Raw genomic sequence first — 16,402 nt, 5'->3', positions numbered from 1 at the left:
TCTTCCAAGTTCAGTGTATGTTTGAGCGAGGAGGAAGCAACAGGCCCAGTAAAGGCTAGCCAAAGTGCTTGTCACTGTTATCTGAGACTGTCTCCCTCTTAGATTTGATAGAAAGGAGCCATTGTATCAAAAGTTCATAGAAGGTACGTACATTGTGGTTTTGCATGCATATAGTTTGCTTAGGAAGATGCTTTCAGAGAAATTTTCCTTTTAGTACAATGGTAGACAAATTTTTGTTCACCTGTCTTGGAGTTTAGAATCAATTTTGATGCGTATTTTTCTTCAGGAAGTCTCTGTGGACCTGTTTTTAGTTGTTCGTTCTTCTAATCTGAAGAAATTTTCCTCACAGTGAACAACAGCCTCCAGTGTGATGTGGTTATAAAACTATATAAGCAGTTTATTGAGTGAAATCTGTTTAGAGAAGATCAGAGAAACAAGCATAATGCTCTTCACCATCCCATAGGTTGCTTTTCAGTATAGAAGAGCAACAGTCAATCATGGATTTTATTTTTTGATTGATTTTGGAAGTACCAGATCTTGGAATTTGGATGAGCACAACATATCCCTTTCTGCTCAGCAAATCTAGGAATTGTTCATTACATATGGTCAGTAACAGGATGTGTACAATGGAGAAGAAGTAAATTTCATTTTCTTTCTTTTTGTAACATTCTCCATTTGTAACATAATGAACTCCCAGATGTCATCCCCAAAACAAAGAACGGATGGTGTAGGCAATCATTAGCGCTTAAAGGATTATTTTCTGTCTTTACTGTAAATATCCAGAATGCCTGAGCATTATTTTAATTACAGTTTTTTGAGTGAAGGCATTTATGAATTGAATGTATAAATTTACTCTTGCGCACACACATGTGTACTCTTTACTTTGAGGACAATGGTCATCACCTGGTATGTGTTATTTTATGCATTGTGTTTAAGGCATTTGTTCCATGTTGCCCTTTATATAATAATAGAATTATAGAATGGTTTGGGTTGGAAAGGACCTTCAAGCTCATCCAGTTCCAACCCCCTGCCACAGGCAGGGACACCTCACACTAGAGCAGGTTGCTCCAAGCCCCTGTGTCCAACCTGGCCTTGAACACTGCCAGGGATGGGGCAGCCACAGCTTCTCTGGGCACCCTGTGCCAGCGCCTCAGCACCCTCCCAGGGAAGAGCTTCTGCCTTAGCTCTAACCTGAACTTCCCCTGGTTCAGTTTGACCCCATCACCCCTTGTCCTGTCGCTCCAGTCCCTGATGCAGAGTCCCTCTGGAGGATCCTTGTAGCCCCCTTCAGACCCTGGAAGCTGCTCTGAGGTCTCCACTCAACTTCTCCAGGCTGAACAGCCCCAATGTTCTCAACCTGTCTTCATACGGGAGGTGCTGCAGTCCCTGATTATCCTCGTGGCCTTGCTCCAGCAGCTCCATGTCCTTCTTATGCTGAGGACACCAGCACTGCACACAGTGCTGCGAGTGGTGTCTCACTGAAGCACAGCAGAGGGGCAGGATCACCTCCTTCCGCCTGCTGGTCACACTGCTTTTGATGCAGCCCAGGACATGGTTGGCAAAGCATAGGATATGGTTGGCAATGAATAAGAATAAACAAAGGGATATGGCTTGAGGAATTCAAGTTAGTGGTGTAAAACATGTAAGATCAGAACTAATCCTTTGACCCAATAAGAAAGATGACTCTTGAGATTTCTTTGAAGAAAATTACTAGGTGATTGGCAAATGGTGACCATGTTACTGAAGCTGCAGGAGAACTTGATGGTACTTGGCACATGAAGCAGTCTCGTGGTTTTGGGCTGGTTGGGCAGCATTTCATGGCACTATGGGCAAGTAGCAGCTGTTGTCTTCTCAGTGTCATGGCTTGTGTACCTTTGTGTGGTGTTCACCAAGCACTGCTCTTGGCAGCTAAGAAGGTGACTGCTAACCCATGGCTTTCTCTGCTCAGGTCTTCATCAGGATATGAGCGGGAGGAACCCAAAGGCAGCTGTGGCTACTGTGCCCTAAAGCTAATGGTGTGCCTGTGCTGTTTCTGACAGCTACGAGTTCCCAGAACTCCCATAGAATCTGACCAGGTGATAAGGACCTCCCACTAGATACGTTCGGTCATCACAGTAAAATATTCATTGGCTTTCCAAATTAGAGTTACTTGCTCCTGACTTTTTATTATGTAAATGTGCTTAATCATTCATGGCAAATTTTAGCATATAATAGTCTGTTCATCCAAGAAGTACTGGGCTAGGAATTGAGGCTGTTTCAGTCCCATATAAAGTAATCCTGATACTTCATGGAACAATTTTAGATAGTTTTCAAGAATATTTTGTTTTATAATCACAGCTTTTCTCAGGTGACTGCAGCTGTTCTGTCACCTCAGGAGCAAAATGTTGACCAGTTTCAACATACGCAGCTTGTTTTGATAACTGATTACTTTCCTGGAGGGTGATGTGGTTATTTCTGTCACAGATTGAACAAGCCTCTTGAGTGAGCTATCCAGAAATGCTAGAGTATTTCCTCACCCTGTACAGAAACTCATATCCAGTTCTTTGAATGAATCCAGAGTAAAAGGCAATAATCCTTGCAAGTTGTGTTAAACTGTATAACTAAATTGAGTATTTCAGCCCTTTCATGAGTTGTTCACTATCTCCACTGTGATCAAGAGATGGATCTTTGTCATTAGGATGCTCTACCTTATACCATTGCAGGTGTAGGCCACATTGCTGCTCTCTGTCCGTTGAAAATCAAGTCCAAGACAGTTCAGGAAGCTTTCTACAAAGCAACAATCTAGGGTTTGTCATTCTGCCATGTCTAGGCTAGCTAGGGTTGTGATTCCTGTTCTATCAGTACTTTATATAAAGCTTTTCCAGATGAAAAGCCCTGATTCTCTGGAAACTAGCTTCTGACTTCTTAGGAGGTTCTGAGCAACCTTAGTTGATACATCCAACACATTTCTCAATTAATTTTCATTTCTAGCCTTTATTGCTGGAATTTCTGCTAAGATACAATAATAATTTGATTCCAGGTATTGCTGAGAGTCATGGATAATAGAGCTAATAAAGATGCTATGGAAGTGGTACTTATATATCATTTCTGGGATATGCTGAGCAATGTGGACAGTCAGATCATTCTGAATGCCCATGCCACTGCCGTGGCAAAGTTAATTCAACCTGGTCTTCAAGTTTACAGAGGTTTAAAAGAAATGCCAGCATGACACCAGGGCTTTCCTCAACACATTAGCAAAATCAGAACTTGAATTTATCATTAACTTTCAGCTCCCTTGCTGATGTACCAGATGGGAGGTAAGTTCTGACTTCGGTAACTAGATTTATTACCATGACTGAATGTGGATTCCTGAATGTGGAGAATTTCATCTCTTTGTCAAAATCATGAGTTAGTCATGTAGCCAGCATAAAGAGTGCTTCTTGTTTCTCTATCTTAATATCTGTGCAGGGAGTAAATAACAAAAACTGGTATCTCTTGCCTTTAATCAGTGAGTTGCTTGAAAAACATTATTTACTCAGTTTGATCTCTCAGTCTTTGATATTTGGGTCAGCAAATCATGGAAATCATGTTTCAGGCATGGTATTACTATATTCAGCATAGGATGATGCTTTTCAGTCTCCAAAATGTCCCCAGTCAAATGAAAGGCTGTGAATAACTGTTCTAGATTAAATCAAAGTAACCCTCTTGAGCAATTTCTGAGGAAACTGTTTCCTCAGAAAGCCAGTCCATCAGTGACAAACATATTATCTAGAATTATATGTCTGGTTTTGATCATCTTTACAAAAATAAAATGGAAGAAGCTTATCAATATAGAAAACTAGGAAAATCAAGAGTTTCACCAGGTAGCTGAGATCTCAAACTATCATTCTCTGTGGTGAAACTATGATCTCCCAGCCTGGCTTGCAGTTTTAAAGAGCAAGAAGAAAAATAATCATACTGTAAAAGCATACTGTGAATTTCCCAGAAGTGGCTTTGTAGTAGTTACAAGTAAAGACTTTCAAGGTTGTCACTAGCGTGAAATTTCCACTTCTGAAGATTACAAACTGTTTAAATCCTCCTCAATCAACTCTTTCAGTGGAGATATATTCTTTAACTTAGGAATCCACATGAAATACCTGTTTCCCTCAGAGTTACTGAATTTCTTGTTTTATTTCTTAATAATCTGAATTCTTTCTTGTTTGCATGCATGTGTACGCGCAGATGTCTCACTTTTGTTACTATCTTTCAAGTAAACAAGAAAAAGGCAAAACACAGAAACATTCTGTTTGCAGGTGTGAGCACCCTTCAGCAAAAGCTGTGTGCGGTTTTCCTCCCATTTATTTCCACTGGGGGAAATCCTAATCAGAGACATTGCACAGACAGATGAAGTTATTACTCTGAAAATTCATAACTTAACATGTTTGTGGAACTTTCTAGGTTTTGATTTACTTACTGGGTGATGATTCTTCTCCTGGGTTCTGCAGTGTAATGTAAATGTTCTTCATTAGCATTATTAATTTTAAGCTAGACCTCCAGGTAATCACTTCCTTTGTATACTCAAGCAGCCTGTATTTGTTATTAGATAAGCATTTCAGTTCATAGGTTGTCTTTAGCAAGGGATCCCTTTAGTCTTGGTGAGTTAGCCTCTTGTCAGGCTTGGCTCTCATATTGTCTGACCTCGTACAGCATCTTTCACAGCTCCTGTCTTTTGATTGGGTTTAATCAGCTGTCAGCTGGCACTAGGAGAATCCAGCTCTTGCCCTTCTTTGTGATGTGTATGATAGCTCTAAGAACTGAAGCAGATCCCTTTCAACTGCGAGGACCTGATGAACCTCTGTGATCATGAGATTAAACATGACCTGAACAAATCAAAAGGGGTACCACCAGCAGATCAAATTAGAGCTGGGTGAACTGTTAGTCGCAAATAGTTCCACTGACAAATGCATTATGAACATATCTTTAATGTTATGGATTAGTGAAAAATAATTGCATGAATGTTCATGCAATCAAATACTAGTCCATAGATTGACTACTCATAAATTGTGCTCACTGTTTGATCACTGAATCTTCTTCTCTTTAACCAGTTTGAAAGAGCATAACCAAGAAAGAAAGAGGAAAAATGAAATTATTTGCCATTAATCTCCCCAGTGAGCACAGGGAATAAATAACTGCATCTGGACAGAACATTGTCATTTAAAGAAGTCTGTGGCCTTGGAAGCTCTCCCACAGTAACATCTCCGTGGTCTTTACAAGGCTGACAGGAGTAAGGAGAGGGGGAGGTGGGAGTAGATCTGGGTAGGAGCTGTTAATGTGGCTTCCTCAGCAGCGCAGGTGAAATGTCTGCATTTTGTGTCAGATGTTCTCAACTAAATTGCCAGCACAAACATCTAACAGCTTTTAGTGCTTGAGTGTTTCTTTATGCTACATGTCTTATCTCAGAAAACAGAATGCAATAATAAAAGGCCTATTTTCCTCCTCTTGCCCATGGCAGTATAAAAAGCTGGTAGACTTTTGTGATGTAAAACCAGCACTTTTGTAAACGCTGTGAATTCCGTTCTACATTCATTTCTAGTTGCCCCCACTACTGCTTGGGTGTGCTCTGCAAATTTCAAGCCCGTGAAGTCTATGAAACTAGTAGATGACCTTTTGTAATGTGGCAAGGAAGCCAAAGGAGTAATTTAAATGCAGTCAAGTAGAAGTTATAAAACATTTAAAATGTTTCCCTTTCAATAGAGGTTTAGTGTTTTGTTGTGCAGAGCTGAGCATATTAAAAACTTCTAGACACAAAGTACTAATAGGAAATTCTCATGCAATATGAAAAGCAGCACAAAAATCTTGCTGTGAACTTGGTCAGAATCTTTTAGAGAAGTGCAATTTTGGTTTGCCATTATTAAAACTTATTATTTTTTAAATTTTTAATTTTATGACTAAATTGTGGCATCCTAAAGTTTGAGAACAAACCTTATTTGAATAATCCTGTATTCTTAGAAAACCCACAAAGGTTTTAATTCTTAAAATTAATTAAATAACTTTGAAATTGGTTTAGTATCATTATGTATCTAAGAAAGGTTTATAGCTTTGTACATGATATTATCTATGGTAAATTAAAGCTATGCATAGAATTTTTAAGGTTTTAGCCCCTTGATTGTAGTGAATTAAAGAATGATTATTTTTCATTTCATCTCCATTTTCCAGTGTTTCACCTATGAGAAAACAATGTGTTTTGTAAAAGTCTATGTCCAGAAGTATTTTTTCTCTTAAGTGTAAAAAATAAGGCAGAGCAGAAGCTTCTGATGAGAAATGGGAATTTGTAACACTTCTGATCTGATTTTCAACTACATTAATAGGAGCTTAATAATCAGAATAAGTCCATACTTGATGCGAATACCATCAATATTGAAGCTATTTATTTGCTAAAGAGTTTTAAATTTGAATTTGTGAGTAGGAAATCCTGGTAATTCTTAAATCATGCCAATCCACCCCGAATAAATCTGTTTGTTTCCTAAAATCAAGTTGCATTATGAAAATATTACTTGAATATTTCCTTTAATGTCTGTGGTTTAACTTGGCTTAGACATCAGTGTTGTAAAGTGTTAAGTACAGGAATAAAAATGTGCATTCTACTTAATTGGAACTTGAAGGAAGCTATTATGCAAAAAAAATCCCCAATAATGACCTGTCTTAAATAATGCTGCTTTCCTAAACTGGGATCTCTGTAAGATGCCTGAAACTGTATGTTTCAGTGTTTGCAAGTTCAGGTTATTAGTTTAAAGCAAAATAGTGATAACTATGTGTTCCCTTGATTTTACTAATATAGGACAGCCAGCCACAATAGGAATTAGAATTTCCTCCCTACTGTGTTGTGAAGATGTGAAGCTTTGTTCCATTTTCTTAAATCAAACAAACCTCCCCCTAGAACATCCAGATGGACCCCATTTAAAGCCAAAGCCTCAAAATGTCAATGATATACATTGCATCTTTGCTTTGCTAAATGTTGTTATTAGTCTTAGTAGTAAGAAATGTTATTTAATTTGTCATTTAATTTGATCACTAAATCTTTTTAGCCAGTTTGAAAGAGAATAATAAAAGAGAAAAATGAAATTATTTACCATTGATCTCCCTAACGAACATAGAGGGTAACTCCATCTGGACAGAGCATTGTCATTTAAAGAAGGCTGTGGCCTTGTTATTTAAAATATCATTTAATATTGATTTGAGGATCATGTGACACTTGAGGTCTACCTTTAGAAACAAAAAGTTGATATGTCCTGTAGGTATCAGCATACAAAAGGAGTATCTTGTTTAATTTAAGGAACTGGTTTGAGTATCGATCCTTGCAGCTTTTCTATGACTTAGTGGAAGGAGAAGCAGAAGCCAAGAGGACCTGAGGCTGACATCTTTGCAAAAGCATCAAAATGTCCAGTATGGCACATAAGTGGGATTTAGATGCCAGAATTCAAAATTATAGAGCTCCGTTCTTTGACATTCCTCATGATTTTGCATCCCTGTGTTTTCAGGGCTGACTTCAGGTGATTTAAGTCTCTTCCCCAGGAATTATCTTGTTTGGTTGGCTGGGGTTTTTTCCCCCCAGAAGTATTGTATCTTTGAAACATGTTATAAAGTATCTAATGCTTAAGCCACTAATGAGGGGTGTGGAGCCTCTAGGTTTGTTATTCTTGTACTCCCTGGCACTCAGGGCAGAAGTAGGGGATGGGCTCCAGGCTAAGAGCTGGTTTGGAGCCTGTTTTGTGCCTGGTTGCTTTAATCACCTCAGCAAGCTTTTACCTCAAAGTGGAACAGTAGCTTCAGGGTTCAGCACTGGTGATTAAGAGAGATAAATACTTTTATCTAGAATGCTGGACACCTGGATTCAGTTCTCTCTTTTGCCTACTAGGATACAAATTTCCTCCCGTAACCTCTCAGTTGTATTGATACAGAAGGAGAAAAAGTAATGTGCAAAAAAAGTTCTTGAAGAGATCAGTGGTATAACATTAACATTTAAAATTTGAGAGAGACATTTTGACAAGTAACATGCTGTGAATCAGATTTTTGTTGCTGAAGGATTGTCAGCAAGGTTTCATCTTTCCTGTGTGTATTTTGAAAAGCCAAGAGAATCAGATGGTCTTGCTTCGTAAGCGTACAGGGGCATGATTTTGACCTGTGCATTGAGGAAAATGAACTCTTAACTGTCCTCAGAGCATGGCCACATTATTCCCTGTGATTAACTCCAGTTGACTTAAGAGCAGAGTTTATGAGCAGAACTTCAGTGTATAGAAAAATAACAGTAGGACATGAATATGTAAGGAACAAATACCCTGTTTCCATGGAATTTTGGTGAAGGAAGACAAATAAGTACATTTTACATATATTATCATTGTTGGAAATAGAGGATTCTCTATGTTGTAAGAAGGCAAAAAAAAAGATTATTGAAAATGCTTAGGGGTTTATGTCTGAAATGTTGTATGTGTTCACTTCCATTTGCACTAGGGAAAAAAAAGTGTTCTTTTTTGATTGCCAAATTTTGTACAATAGGAACATGTGAAACCCAAATACCACTTAATGGGAATGGTTTTATTATATATTTATTTAAAAGTGATGTTTCCTCCCTGCATGTTATATGCAAAGAAGTCACCAAGGACAATAGTTTGGAGAATTAATAACTAAGGTTTTGTAGAATAACACGTACTCCTCTTACAATCCAGTGAAAAGAATGATTCTGGTAAGTGTTGATCAAATAAAACCCATCTGATTTCATAATAAAGTGCTGTCCTGTGGTGTATAAGGGAAATGTTAGGTCCTTTGCACAAAGCTCTGTATTGGAAATTGACAAGCTGAAAAATTGTGATTTACTGTATTTGAACCAAATATTTGGAATAGACTTCGCTTAATATTTGTTTGCTTGCATTTACTGTTGATAGGTTTTTTGTTGTTGTTATGGCTATGTTGACAGAAATAGGCTAGAGGTTTAGCATTAATATCCTGGAGACAAACTCAAGAGACAGTTCCTTGCACTGTGGCCATATCATCAATACCTTGACAGTTCATCTAAGTTCTTAAAAATGGGCATTTAAGATTTTACAGCAGTTCTTACTGGGCTATTCTGGTGCTTCACTGACCTTGAAAGGCTTTTGCAATTAGGGAGCCTTAGTCCCTTTTTCCCCCTGCTTATTAAAATACGCACAGTGTTTATAGAGGAAGAGAAGGAAGACTTACAAAAATAAACTGAGGTAGACAGAATATTTCAAACAAATAGTAATTTTGGTCTAATTATAGCATTTCCCACAGTGAAGCTACAGTATCAGAGTGGCCTGCAGATAGATTTACAGATAGACTGAATGCAGATCTGTAAGGGGATGAAAAGCATCTGGTAGCACTGTGATGTTGTCATGAGGTGAAAGCTTCATTGTAGCTAAGTTTATATTCATGTGGTACCAATTAGCAATTCCAGTGTTAATATTTTACAGTTTGGCACAACTCAAAGCTTATATTTTGAGCAGGTAAAAATGTGACAACTTGTCTTACTTTGTTCTTGTTGAGTTTGTTAGCTCTCCTCTTGAATTTGGACTAGAAACAGGAAAAAACACTCTCAACAGACTTGAAAACCTGTTGTTATTCAATTCTAATGCACCTTACAGACTTAACACGACATCAGGCTACTTATCAATAGTAATGATCATCACAGAATACCTTACATAAAACAATGAATGGATTTCCACGATGTGAACAATTAACTCTGTGCTTGGAGAAAATATTTTTGAGAAGACATCTAATAATACTCCGTATCCCTGATTTTAACTTTGTTGTGCAATGAAAAGTCTTTCTTCAGTTGTTGATCTGAGCCCTGTTGATTTCAGCTGTCTCTTTACCTTCCCTGATTCCTGTTTCTCCTTCTCTTCCTCTTCTGTTTTCTTTCAAAAGGAAACTGACAAAATACTACCTCACCTTCCCCTTTTTTTTCATGTCTTTTACCTGCTTTCCCCCAAATTGTGTTTCATCCCTTATCATCGACACAGAAATTATACTTCGGTTTATGTCATTTAAGCCTGGGTTTACCCAGTTACATCAGCCTGTCTTCCACTCTGCTTCACACTCCACTGCTTCATTTTTCTTCTTAATGTCTCTCTTTTATATTAGGATTTTCCAGTTCATAAGTGAAAAGCAGAGTATTCTTTAAAATACATTTAGGTCAGCATTAAACTGAATGGCTTGGAGTATTTTTTATGTGAAACGGAAAACAAAATACTGTTTAGATTCTTTCTTCAGTGAATCTGGGTGCTTTATTTTAATGCTGTTAAACTTCTGTCACCACAGCATTTGGTAGGAAGGAGATTCCTAAGTTCATTACAGACTAAGAATTAAACATGCATTTGCTTGTTTCAAACCTGCCACCTGTCTCAAAACAAAAGACAAAATGTTTTCATTTAGAAATCAATGTAGCAAAATATTGAAGTTCAACCTTCTCTCCAGATTTCCATCAAGACTACATCTACCAGTTCTTTCTGTGCAGCAGTTCTAAGGTACACTTGCTGAGTTGCATTTCCATTCACTTGCAGATATGAAGCATCCCCTAGGTCTTTTCAACCCACCATTCAGCTGATGAGTTTGTTTTCTCTGGCCTTGAAATCCACAGTCTTGTCCTTCTCCATCCATCAGGATTCTGCTGGAAAGGAATATTTCTAGCCCAACCTTATGTAACTTTGTAATATCACACTTGTTTCATTTTTCATTTGTTTCCCCCCTTCTCTATTAGATCCCACAGAAACTACTTCTCTTCGTTTCGTGGTACACTTCAGGATTCATCCCCTCTCAGTCATCACTCATTTACTATTTACTGTTTCTAGCATTTTAAAAGTCATTCTGTGTCAAACTGTGACCAGTTTAACTCTGTCACAAGCTGATATAGACCGAGTCCCTGTTTGAACATCAGTAAACTGTATAAGTAAGTCACCATCAGGAAGAAGTGCTGTTATCGCCTTCTCTTGGTACAGATGTCAAAGCTCTTTGAGGATTTTTGCGGGGAAGAGCATTGCCCAGCTGCTCGCTTTGTGTTACGTCTATTTTGTGGACTTGCAGCATGGTCACAGTCAAATTTGAGACCTAAGCTTTGAACAGTATCAGGTTGACTGTGATTAGGTTCCTGGCCCAACATATTAGTGAGGGGATAATGTGTTACAATTTTCAAAGACAACAAGCCTTAAGTAATAGCTGCAGTTGTGACAGGCTGAGGTTTTGAGAGTACAATGTATACTGTGACTCCTGAACCAAGTCATCTCCCTTTTACATTTCCTATTTTGTATTCTACTGTTGAAGTTAGGAATCAAAAATTTCCTGGGTTGTGAGTGCCAGGAATCAGAGAATTAGTGTCTACTCTCATTTGTTTTCCATTTGCAACCCATTCCAGGAAATTTTTTCCTGGAACTGAATAATGAACTTTTACAGAAATAACCAAAGATTTAAAATTCAGAATTTTCAGTTTGGGGGATGGAAATCAGGAAATTTTGTTGAGGTGGTTCTTTAGTAAGAATGCTTTTACTGACAACAGCGTTTATTAATGAGGAACTGGATTGCTACTTGAACCTTCTGTCCAGCTTCTTGGAAATAGTCTACTGAGAAGAACCAGTTAAATGTCAGTATGAAGGATATTATTGTAGCTTCATAATTTCTTCTTCTACGTATCATGTCTTCTATAATTTGAGATTCTGTAATGTATTTGAGCTTTATACGTCAGATGAAGTTACTTGCTTTTAAAGTTAACTTTTGTCTTGATGAGGATTTGTGCCCATGTCAGCTGTTGCTGGAAATGATAGAGACATTTGGAATCTGGAAGAATCAGCTTCACAAAACCATCATTGCTCCTTGAAAGAGTGCTGCCAGATTCCCAAATGATTCAAACCATATTTGAAAAATCCGTGGATCCAAATTGCTTCTTTTCTGAGAGGGATGTACATCCTGAAGAGATGTACTGGTAATTCTAAAGTCTTTTCTCAGCTATTGAGCAAATTGCTGTTGCCATTGGTGAGGTTCTGTCCGGTTTCTTGTTTTCAGAAGTACAAGTCTATGTGCTAGTGCACGAAAGCAAGAAATGAAAGTAGGAACAGCTATGGTATGACTAGCGTGCCAGCATAAAGAAACTATAATTTTCTTTTAAGGCAAATAGTAAGGGGTTAAAATGAGTATCAGAAGCTCCCGTCACAGATGTGATGTGGTGAGAATGCATGAGAGAGCTGAATTTTTTTGGAAGCTTGCAAGGTGGAAATTCAAGCATCACTTGCCGAGCTTCAGGATGGCATCCTTCCTTTCCCACCCAAGACAAAGGGTCTATTGCAGTTCTCTATCTCTCGATCAATTCAGTTCCTTGTAAGCTAATTTATTCTAGACAGTGCATTTTTCTATGTGCATGTGTTCTGTTGTTTTGCTACTCATAAATTCTCAGTCTACAGAATAACCTTTACAAGAGAGGAATAAGAATTTCCTGAATTTTATTATCTTCAAAGTTCCACAAGCGTTTTCTAGTTTGGGAAAGTAAAAGATCCAGTGTTCAATGTTCTTCAGGATGCTGATAAATTATGTTACAGGTCCTATGTTAGCAATTGAAGTAAATAGGGACCATAAAGGCTGCTCTTCGTCTTCTGCTTTTATTTCTCCTGAATTATGAAGCAATAGAAACACAAAATTAATACAAAATTAAGTTGTGGGTTTATTTAATTCCAGACTGCTTTAGTCTTTGTTAGCTTTGACATGTGCAAACTGAGTATGTATTAAGGGTGTACATTCCTTATTGGGAGATGTGAATGAAACTTCTGTTATTGTCAGGAAGTTGCTTTCCTAGTTTTTGATGCGTAATTCTAAAAATTGACTTCTCAGTAACATCATTCCACAAAATACATAGAACTTTTTATCTGTTTTCTAGGGTTGTGACTCTCAAATGAGCATGTCAGAAGTATCCTGCAGCGAAAGTACCTCCTCTTGTCAGTCTCTGGTACATGGCTCAGCTCCAGAAATCCTCCTTGGCCTCCTTTATAACGCTACAACTGGAAGATTATCAGCAGAAGTGATAAAAGGCAGCCACTTCAAAAACTTGGCAGCGAACAGACCACCCAGTGAGTGAAAATCTTTTTTCTTCCTAATGCTTCTGGACTGGTGGGGCTCTCGGTAGCGAGGCCTTCAATCCTATCATTTAGTTGTACCCAATCAAAATGAAATAGAGCAATCATCAACTAATCTGTTTCATGTTTGATATTTCTAGTCAGTCGGGAAATAGCAAAAATCTCGGATTCAAAATATTAATTGTAAGTTGACAAGACTGTTTAAATTTTTCATGATGACTGACTAATAAATTACCTTTATCATAATGATTAATTGCTAAATTACTAATGCCTAACATCACAGGCCAAGAATAAAAAGTTAGTGTTAAACACACTTTAAAAGAGAAAGTACATGCCAGCTAGTATTAATATAAACATTCTGAGCAGTTACTGCTTTTCCTAGAGGAGTTGACACTGCAGACTTTAATTGCTTTTGTGCCTCTGTAGATGTGGTGGTTATATATGTAGCTCGGGAATGTCAGTGAAGACAACAGAGAAACAAATTGAGACCCTTGGCATATTTATTGTGCAGAAGGAATATTCACCATCAGAAAGGACTTGTGTGCTCAAGCATTTGTTAAAAAATACATTGGTCCGAAATTCCTGTGAACTCTGTATACTTCTAAATTGGAGGCAGATGGGATGTCACACACACGGAATGTTTTTACTTCTCTAGTTCTTTGATGTAGCTTGAGGAAGTTCAGTAATGAACTTTTTCCAAATTTATTTTGTATGGGTTTTTACATGATGAGGCTGATGTACATAAGTTGTAGCCAGACATAGCTGCCTGTTCCTATTGATTTTGGTTGAGAGCTCAGGTTTTAGCCCCTGTTTCTGTTTCTTAATCCCCAGATTTGTGTGGCACTAGCAGATTATCTGGCATTACTAGATTACGTAGCAGGCTGCCAACACTTTATAAGTGGTTTGCACATCTCACTTTGTCTTCAGAGTTTAGGAAGTAAGCCAAACAACTTGAGACTGATGCTTTCTTCTTTCTTTCTTGACCCATGTTTTCTTCTCTTCTGTAATTAACGTTTGGCTCAGCCTTACGCTGCTTTGATTTCTGTATACTTCTCACGCTGATGGAGCCAGACTTTGTTAATGTGGCCAGAGAAGGAAGGCGAAAGAATCTCTAATACTTTCATATAATTAGGTAGCTGTCCCAGAGTCACCTATTTGGAGACAAAAGCATAGAAATAGATGGGGAGAGCCAAGAAGGCTCCCTCACTGGGGTGAGGGAAGGAATGAATGGGAGAGAAAACCTGAAGAGAAGGGACCATGTGTTCCCTTAAAGAAGAAACAGTAGGTGGCTTGTGCTTGTCCTTCTAGAATCTGCAGAAAGTCAAGTTTTTCTAAATATTTAGAATATGCAAGAATGGGGGTCAGTACTTGTTTTGTAGACAGATATGTGTCTTTGTTTCTCTGTGTGGCAGTTAATATTTTGTCTGAGAAAAAGATGCTTCTTAGTATTCTTCCAAATGTTGTTGAAACAGGGTGCGAGCTTTTGCACATCAAATGAATGTGTGTGTATGCATGCACACGCACATTAAATCCATAAATACATGGATTCAAACAAGTGAGATCTTTACATTTTAAATAGAGGCCCAGAGTTGAATTTCAGATGTAAGCATCCCTCAGCTATTTTTAGAGATTAGATCAGAATCATTCTTGTGCCCAAGTCTGTCACTACTCAAGAACTGAAGTATTACAATCAAATATATGAAACTATAAAAGCTAAGGGCAAAACCAGCTTAGTTTTCAGTTCAGTGATTTTTCATTTTATTGCTTTTTATATATGAAGTATAACTACAGTGTGCAGTTTTTCTTAATATGCTGGAGTTTGCATGAAAAAGCATAAGGTTTGGTAAAAGATACAGTGATTTTTTTACCCAGTCTTCTATTACCTAGTCATTTGCATGATTCTTTCTATGTTGAGTGTGCTGTAGAATCCAGTAGCTATCAGTGCTAAGGTAAACCATTATGTAAGAAGTGTAATTTTTGTTAAAGATTACACAAAAACTGCACAAAATTTTCATTTCATTAGGTTTTACCCAACAATCCTTTTGTTCGATCCTTTTTCTGATCTATGCTACTAAGGTTTTGTGTTCTTCCACTCCAGTGAGTAGTGTTTCCTCTTAAACTTTAACCTTTGATCCTCTCTCACCCAACTATTGACATCTGGTCATTATTTCTTTTACTGCTTTCCACCCCCCGTTGTCAGACGGACTGTTCTGTTGTCTAAAACACTTGATAGGTGGACAGGTTTATATAATCCGAGGTGAGTTCTTGTAGAAACTAATTGAATGTTGTCTTTTTCATGCAAAAGAAAACTTGCCAGCAGTAAAGCTATCCACAGCTGCCTACCATATTGGTTTATAAAAGCATATGTTTATTATTTGTGGCACTCTGTAATGCAAAAGTTGCATTTATCTCTGATTATGGATGTTGGGATTTCAGTGTACCTACAAAGTGAAAATATTCATTGTGTTTCTTTTTACATAAATCTTCCATAAAATCTACATAAAATCACTCCAGTCTTTTAATAATATTATTCGTTAACATGAACATGACAGGAATAAAGAATGAAACACCAGATTGTTTTATACAGTTCTGTATTTCTTAAAATGAGTTAACTTCATGGAATACGCCTCCTTCTGCTGGAGCATGGCGTGGTGCCATTCTAGTCAAATGAAAGTAGAGCTTTAAAAATAAGGGTTTCTACCCAAAGACTAACACCCAGTGTGTGCTAACCCCACTTACTTGCATCAGCTTCTTAAGTGTGCCTCCTAAGAGCACTGTACAAATTATGCAAAACCTTATTTCTCTTTAAAGGTGTATTAAATGTATTCCTTCATGAAGGTACAAATTAATAGGGTTTTTTGTATTGTGTAAACTTCCACCTTTAAATGCACTTTGCTACCTTTAGGTCTTCAAAATATTTCAAATTGAAAAGCCCGAAGTGAGAACCACATCCATGCAGAGATTATTCTTAAGCATTTCATTCTGGCTGTTTTATCAACATTATTTTTTTTTATCTTCATTAGTTGCCTTTGTTCCATTTTCTTTATTCTTATTCTCTGAAAATTCAGTGGTATGCTTTACAGTGTTGTGGCTAGTTGGAGCCTGCTAAGTGTTAATGCAATTTAAGTTTGTTTAGTTCAAATAAGGGGGGTTGATGGGAAGAGGGTTATGAGGTATACCTTTAATTTAAACCATTTACATGGTACTGAAGCTAGTTAATTTGTTAGTGTGTGTGTAATATTTTGCTTACTTGTCATCTTTCCATGTGTCTAAACTAAGCTGTGTTCAGTCAGCCTGCTATACACCGTATCCTTGTA

At 37.6% G+C, this 16,402-nt stretch overlaps 1 protein-coding gene across 2 annotated transcripts in view; it reads left to right on the top strand.

Moving 5' to 3' along the window:
- Window positions 1–16,402, top strand: part of SYT14 (synaptotagmin XIV) — a 56,624-nt gene that overhangs the window by 39,834 nt on the left and 388 nt on the right. The window contains exons 5-6 of one of the 2 annotated variants that reach the window (XM_010014744.1): window positions 12,890–13,079; window positions 15,286–15,342. In XM_010014744.1, coding sequence (XP_010013046.1) covers window positions 12,890–13,079; window positions 15,286–15,342 — 247 coding nt within the window. The remainder of the gene's footprint in view (window positions 1–12,889; window positions 13,080–15,285; window positions 15,343–16,402) is intronic. The other variant, XM_010014745.1, reaches the window with a different exon arrangement.

This window comes from Nestor notabilis, unplaced genomic scaffold, assembly GCF_000696875.1.
Source record: "Nestor notabilis isolate BGI_N333 unplaced genomic scaffold, ASM69687v1 scaffold12285, whole genome shotgun sequence".
NCBI classification, from domain to species: domain Eukaryota; kingdom Metazoa; phylum Chordata; class Aves; order Psittaciformes; family Psittacidae; genus Nestor; species Nestor notabilis.
Note: the sequence above shows the minus strand (reverse complement) of the source record. Positions and strands in the feature narration are given on the sequence as shown.